Here is a 7935-nt window from a genome sequence, read left to right as displayed (position 1 = left end):
TGTGTGTGTGTGTGTGTGTGTGTGTGTGTGTGTGTGTGTGTGTGTGTTGGAAGTAATCTAAAACACCTGTCTCTCTGACAGATAAGAAACGCAGCATTTTACCTCCCCCGGTGTTTTGTACTACTGTATACCCCACTGGGATGTACAGCACACACACCTACACACACATTGACACACAACAAGTTTTGATTAATCTACAGGTTTCAACAGCTCCATTGGAGGGGAATAAATGTTACAACCGACAGTAGAACCTTTCTCATCTTCTGCTCTTTATTTGTCTGCAGCCTCTCTTTGTCTCAAAACCTTGTTTAATGACCCTCAACTAAATAATGTTGAACCCCGGATGTAAGTCCAAAATATCAATATAAAAGTCCTCATTAGTCGTTTTAAATCATTAACCAAACAATATAATATATTTCTAAAATTTAAATATGCCTTTTGTTACTTTCAATTGTGCTTTATAGAGCTAACATTTTTCTGCTTGATCTGCTCATTTTGGGCACTGTGGAGCAAAACAAATGCACTGCTCGAGGGACCTTGAAATGAAGGAGTTTGAAGCCTGCATTCAGCGCACAATGATGTCTATGTATAATGCAACAGTGCTCGCAGCAGGCCAGACACGTAGCGTAGCATCCACAATCAGGATGGGGAGGTGATTATGGCTATTGTATGGGAGGAAATTAAAATGAGCCCCAGGTCGTTACTATATCGATCTGCCAGGAGAGAGACACAGAGAGAGAATGTGAGAGAGAGAGAGAGAGAGAAGGAGAGGAACATAGAGCGGGGAAGGTGAGAGATGGATGCTGAAAAGTTCAGGTGTATATTTGTTCTTTAACCAATCTAATGTTGTAAGAGCTTCAGCAGGAGGGGCGTTTTGTCAAGTTGGATTCTGGACTAATATTAGAATTTGATTTGGATCAGGGAAGGTTGGAGAATGTGGTTGGGATTTCATTTCATCATTAGTTCTCAGCTTGTGTGCATCCTTTAATATTTTGTTCATGTTGTTTGTTTGTTTTAATAATTTGATAAAACTTCCTTTGTCCTCTCTGCCAACAGGTGGACCTCCATACCTTAAAGGTACTTACAGGCATCGCCACCCAGGGCGCCATTTCAAAGGAAACTCAAAAGGCTTACCATGTCACCACCTTCAAGCTGGAGGTCAGCACCAACGGAGAGGACTGGATGGTCTACAGACATGGCAAAAATCATAAGGTAAGCACAAAGCACATGCACAAACACACATATTCCTAAAACTCAAAGTAATCGGGACGAGGGAGAAAGTCTGGATGCTCTCAGGTGACACACATGCCTAGGACATGCACACTCATGGAAGCGGCAGAGAAACATATGAGACGGGATATATGCAGCAGCACTTGACCACAAGGCCAAAATTCAACCGGTGTCTGCAATTACAGCCGTTCCACCGCCGCTCAGTGGGCTTCATTTAAGGGTTTACGACCAAGCCAGAATCAGCACACGTCTCCCAGCCCCAAGCCTTACCTTACATCATTGAATGCAGCTACACTTACAGTAGACTGCACAGTCTGCTTTTCACATCCCATCTGGTCTGTGTTACTCACCGGTCAGAGTTCTGCCGAATGTCGACCTGGTTGGACAGGTTTCTAAGCCGTTTCTCTCTGTGGTGTTAAAGCATGATGAATCATCAGTGAGCGAGCTGCAATCTGTGGGGGCCGGGTAGAAATGAAGCAGATGGTACCCAGGGTCTTTAAAATGGTTGCAACTGCAATTAAAGTAGAGGAGCGTTCCAGTGGTTGTGGCTGTTTTTTCCATCAGGGCCGCTCTCCAACTGCTATAGCGGTCACACATGTTTGTCCCGCGGGCTAACGCCACGTCTAGCTTTGTGCTATAAACCCACTAATACATGCACACACACTCACAGATGCATACATCCAGTACAGTGCAAATGCTTCTTGTGCTCTGAGAAGGAAACAGGAGATTCAGTCTAACCATCTGGGGTTCCTATGTGGACTGCAGATTCCATAAGGCTTATCGATGTAGCTAACTCCCAGAGAAATGATTGATGGGTAAAACACGGGGAGTTGTGGAGAAAGGCAGTCTGGGAGAAAATAAATACATTTGTTAAGGAATAATAGAAGAATGAGGACCAAGGAGGTGAGTGTAAAGCAAGTATTTTTTTTTAAATCAGGTTTAGAGCTTTGAAGCTTGAGTTGAATAGAAAAATAATAATTTTGGTAGTTTAATTGGTGCAGTATGAACCAATTCAATCAGTCAATTCACCATCATCACTCACTTGTGTTGACAATCAAATAGCAATATTCTGCTGACACTAACCTATTCAACAATAACAATCCAATACTATTATAACCGTAATATTAAAGATGATGTTTTGAGGTCAGATGTTGGTCTCACCACCCGTAATCACTTTTGATTTCCCCATAACCCTGGAAAGCTGCGTTCACAGCTGAAGGCCTATGGGAGGCACAGTGTGTACGTGTGTGTCTTTGAAGAGGAGGAGGGGTTTAGAATAAATCAGCAGCAGTTTCTGGTGGAATATCCCTCTCTTGTCACACGAACACACACACACACATACTGTATATGCGCATCCTCAAACCAAGTGGTAACGGCCTATTGAGCCCCCCTGGTGAGACAGTCTGTGCTGTAATCTGATGGTTCAGCTCAGGGTCCTCAGTTGTTTCATTTGATCCTCTTCTGTATATCATAATCTCATCTGTACAATATGGATATTAACCAGATATATTGGGTGTTTTGTCATACTGACACAGTCTTTCTACTATGTTGTTCTATTCTGTACACACATCTATTGCATGTCTTTCCTTCCAGGGAGAGGGATCTCTCTATTGTTGCTCTTCCTAAAGAGTTTATTTCTATGCATATAGAGGGTCTAAAGACAGAGGGTGTAGTATACAGGCACATTTTTGATTTTCTGATATTGAGCTATGTAAAAATGAAAATGCTTTGAACATACTGCATACGGGCTTACAATTTGGTATACATGTTATGGTGCTTCCATACTTGAGATGAAAGAGGAAGCAGATGAAGGTAGAGCAGAGAGAGCTGAAAAAAACACAAAGAGAGTGATGGTCATTTATGGGATGATGAAACGATGGCGTCAGCGTCTTGGGGCCAAATGTCAGCTGACATACCTCAGGCGGCCAATCGGCAATCTCAACTGTCTGCCTTTTATGTTAGAAAGACATAAAAGTAACTCGATGGTCAATGGCCAAGAAGAGCGTTTTATGGTTTGGGTGTGTAAAATGCTGTGTCTGCATTCACAGGACAACCCAAGGATATATTTCTTCATAATTGAGAACAGATCCTGGATCATTTCTAAGCATGTAAAGTAACTTAAATGTACACAAATGTCCCATGGAATGATTTATTAATTATTTTATTTGAAGGTACAGTAGCTTTTCTACCAATGCAAGAGATATATAGATGTCTCCCAACTCCTCTCTCCTTAACTTGTTGAACCTGCTCTGAACTGTTCATTTATCCATTTATCTCTCACCTGACATTTTCACTCACTCACCTCTTCACTAGTTCTCTCAAAACTCTGTCATCCATCAAATCCTCCCTCCTTGCCCACACACTTGCTCTCTTCACATCTTCATTCACCGCATCCCTCCACTCGTGCACTCTTTTCCATCCCTCTTCTTTCCTCTCTCTCGGCACTCCATCACTTGTTCTCCTCCCCCCCCCCCATATGTTTCTGAGAAAGTCATCATGAGCCAGACAGGCAAGTTCATGCGGCTCGAACACATGATTTTTTTGTGCGTGTGTGTGTGTGTTAATCTGGAGGAATTATTAAATTTATGTTTTATGTGCAACAGTCCTGAAAGAAGGACAGAAATGAATGGTAGCCACATGGATATTAAGAAAAGAAACGTATAGAGCAGAGCATACTGTCTGTGCTCATGCACAACACAACAGCAAGAAGACACACGTGCCTGCTTGTTGTATATGTTAACATTTGTCTCACATAAGTAACTCTTAAATAAAACTGCCACTGTGCACACAGAGACACGCACACTGATTTTAAACATCTGGGAGCCAGCCCATGTCACACAACGTCAAGATGATTTGTGTGATCTGCAATGTATTTGATAATGTTATTAAGGGCCTGTTGTGAACCAGATGGGACATATGGAATATATGTTAAAGTGCAGGGACTTTTTGGAGAGGAGAAGAATAATTCACACAGCATTTGTTCCCATTGTACTGACGTTCTCACAAATGACAGGTACTGGCTCAAGACATGCACTAGAGAAAGAGGGGAAAGAAGCAGACAGAAAGTATAAGACACAAGGGGAATGTCAGGCGAATGTGATTATATTGGAATCATCATTGCAGAACCAGTATGCTGTCCCGTTTCTCTGGGATTAGTTGTGATTCTTAGCCAATTTGTATTTTATGTTTTTTCTGTGTCTTTTCATCCATAAATGTTTCTGTATTCCTCTGTTCCTGTTTTTAATTGGAAGCTGCCATTTTTCATATCTCCTCTTGATGATCAGGTCATTCCAGATCATTTTTTACTGCTCATGGGAAATATCATTAGAGCACCAACATGGGAGCATTATACAGAAACAGGAAGAAAAAAGATTATCAGTATAACTTTAACTATCCTATGATTCAGTGCACAAAATTGACCGTGGGCCTGCTCATGGGAGGTTGGAAAAGCATCAATTTTCTGTGACCTGAGGTCTCAAGTGTAGACATGATGTTGTCTTAGTTTGACTCTTTGTCTCGAGAAGTTGGAGACCTTCTGCTGGTAGAGGTACATTTAAGCACGACGTGGTACAAATGTCATTACCGAGCCCTCCTGAATTGCTGCAGGCAGAGCTGTCTGTGGCCATTACAACACTGGACCTCTGCCAAGACCAAAACCTCTTATTCCCACCTTAATCTGTGGGAGAGAGGATGGATGGAGAGAGAGGGATAAAGGTGGGAAACGTGGGTGGAATCAGAGGGAGGGAGAGGGATCGTATTGAGAGGAAAAGTGTAGGAGAGTTGGAAAAATTAAGAAAGAAAACATAAGCAAAAGGTCAGCCAGTCAAGCATTGAACTGATAGAGTAAAGAGAAACTGAGCTGTGCAGAGGGAGGATGAGAGGTGGAAACCGAAGGGAGAAAAGCGAGGTTCATAGGGGAGGAAGTGAGTGATGGCAAGAGGCAGAGAGGGGGAGAAGTGTTCACTGGGGAACCACGGAGCAAAAGAAGGAGGGATGGATGGATGGATGAACGGATGAATGGAGGCATGGAGGAGAGGAGGAATAATGAGAATAACAGACAAGGGTGTTGACCACAAATCCCTCTGGATAGATCAGCAACACAGCCTGTAAGAGGGGAAATTAAATAAAATGCCGGAGTAGTGGGAGGAGGGTAGAGGGGGAGGCGAGGTGAGGAAAACGCAGGAGGGAGGTCGATGTCAAAGGAGAGAGCGAGGAAAGAGTTTGTGACAAATGAAGAAAGAAAAGCTGAGAGGAAAAAGAGAGGAACGGGACAAAGGGGGATATTATAAGGGTGCCATGTGTCGTTTGGTTTGTAACTTAACTGTCACACACACACACATACCAGGATTTAGCTGTCAAACACAGGTTACCTCCCCGAAGTCTGTGTGTGTATTTGTCCTTGTGGGATGAAATGAAAGGAGATGGGGGGGGTGTTTTACTATTTTATAACTCTATCCACACACATACACACAACACACACACACACGTAGCACGGACATTTGAATAATTCAGCGTGTCTGCGCTGGTCCTCACTGGCTGACTGACTGTGGCCCTGAAGGCTCACGACACAGCCACACACACACACACGCACACACACACCTGTTCTTTTCTTTCCCGTGAGGTATTCCTCACATATTCCTCGTCATGCTCTTTTTCTATCCTGTGGTTATGCGTTTGGGTAGTCACCTTTTGACTATAAACCAGAAGCAGCCACACAATATGTGTCCTTCTGCCCTGCACACTATTGTTATTCAGCAGAGTACGTAGGTGTGTGTAAATGAAGGAGAAAACAATATTCACTCCATGTCCATCACCTTTGACCTTCACTGAGAGATGAAAGTACCGTTTTAATCGGGAAGATTTCTCTTGCTTTGAATTGCTTTTCTATTGTTGATCTGAAGCATTTATTCTGGTTGTATTGGCCTGCGTGTGTGCGCGTGTGTGTGTGCGTGTGTGTGTGTGTGTAAGAGAGAGACCGACATACAGGAAAAGAGAGGTGTAAAGTTAAACATCTGTCCCCCCCAGTGTTCCTGGTGTCAGCTTGCCTTGTCTCACACAGGTGGAAACAGTGGTCCATTAACGAACCTGCACAAAACACCCACAAACACATAAACATACATACACAAACACAAACACAATAACCTGAGCTTGGTTACAGGTGTAGTTCATTAGCTGATTGTTGCAGGGGCCTTTTAGAAAGAGACAAGGTGCTGAATTCCAAATTAAGAGCATATCTTTGATGAAGGGTTTGCCTCCGCATGGCTCTCAACATGGCGCCGGCTGAGCTGGCGGCTAGCAGCTAACAGTCATAACAGCACAAACAACGGCAACAGTGCTGGCAGAGCTAACGTTTTTAACCTGGGAGAGAACCGGAGGGTTGGCGCTACGCTTCCGCAAACAACGGCGTTATACGTTGTAACCGCCGTATGAGCGCAGTGCAGAGGGTCGGTGATTAGTCAGTGTGGGCACGCTCACGGGACTCACATGCACTAAAATGCAGTCAGTTTACTGAAGAGATTGTAAAGCAGCAGTTATAACCGTGAAAGGTTTGCATCAAGCAGGAGCTGAAATACAGTAGCTGAGGAACGCTGATCATAGTAAAAAAAAAAAAAGTACACCAGACGTGTCCATAAACTGCATATAACAGATGGTAAAGGACAGTAGCAAGGTTACCACACAAACACAGGCACACATAAAATCAGACTCACACAGTGTGCACACTCTTATGTACACATACATAAAAGCACATACAGTACAGTGTGTGTGTGTGTGTGTGTGTGTGTGTGTGTGTGCGCACATTTGCTGAGGAAAAGTTTCAGTGCGCACCGAGGGAAATCAGAAAGCACCCACCAGCCCCCAACTCCTCAGAGTGAGAATTCATAATTACACTTTTACACACACACACACAGCTGTAATTACATACCACTGCCACAATCCCATTAAGTCTTCTGGGGCCTTTAGGCATTTTTCCATCATTTAACTGGTCACAGCCATTGTAAGGGCATGAGTTCACTGCATCTGACTTTGTATCATACACCCAGTGGGTCATGGGTTCAATTCCCAGCTGGCCTAGTAGCCTGCTCCTGTTCCTTCCAGTCACAAACCCCTTTCATCCATATTTTGTCACCCCTGACAAGCCCTGCTGTTTAATGGATTGGGAACAGGAAGAAAATAGTGAATTTACACACACTCCAAAAACAAAGCTATAAATGAGTACCCAAGCAAGTAATTACAAGGCCTTTGGCTCTGTTGAACGAGGTTCGCTGCTCTTTGTGATAAACACACTATGTTGTGTTTTCAGCACTGATGTAACTTAACAGAAAGAGTGTTAAAGACACCGAGGGAAAACAGCCTTTGAGGTTCTCTAATGAAAGAACAGGATATATTTTGTTTTCTTACATATACTGCAGTACAGCATTCTGGCAGAGAGGGGGTGTGGGGGGAAGAGATGTTGAAAAGAAAGTAAGAAAGGAGGACAGACAGTGAAATGATGGAGAGAAGGGCTGAAGCACAGCTGCGTCTTCCTGTGGTGAGAGAGAGAGAAAGAGAGAGAGACACACATGTCAGACAGACAGAGATGTAAAGTCTTGGTTTCAAGAGACAAAAATAGTGCTTCTGGCCATGTGCACTTGCATTCTGTTTCCTTTTTATCTGTATTTGTGTGTGTGTGTGTGTGTGTGTGTGTGTGTGTGTGTGTGTGTGTGT

At 43.5% G+C, this 7935-nt stretch overlaps 1 protein-coding gene across 3 annotated transcripts in view; it reads left to right on the top strand.

The window, feature by feature from the left end:
- LOC116389765 (neuropilin-2-like) overlaps positions 1 to 7935 on the top strand; it is an 87849-nt gene that overhangs the window by 36163 nt on the left and 43751 nt on the right. For all 3 annotated transcript variants that reach the window (XM_031858713.1, XM_031858710.1, XM_031858712.1), the window contains exon 7: positions 1057 to 1212. In XM_031858713.1, the coding sequence (XP_031714573.1) occupies positions 1057 to 1212 (156 nt within the window). The remainder of the gene's footprint in view (positions 1 to 1056; positions 1213 to 7935) is intronic.

The sequence above is a fragment of the Anarrhichthys ocellatus genome, unplaced genomic scaffold (assembly GCF_004355925.1).
Source record: "Anarrhichthys ocellatus isolate YVR2014 unplaced genomic scaffold, GSC_Weel_1.0 scaffold20, whole genome shotgun sequence".
Taxonomy (NCBI): Eukaryota; Metazoa; Chordata; class Actinopteri; order Perciformes; family Anarhichadidae; genus Anarrhichthys; species Anarrhichthys ocellatus.
This window is presented reverse-complemented; position numbering and strand designations above follow the sequence as displayed.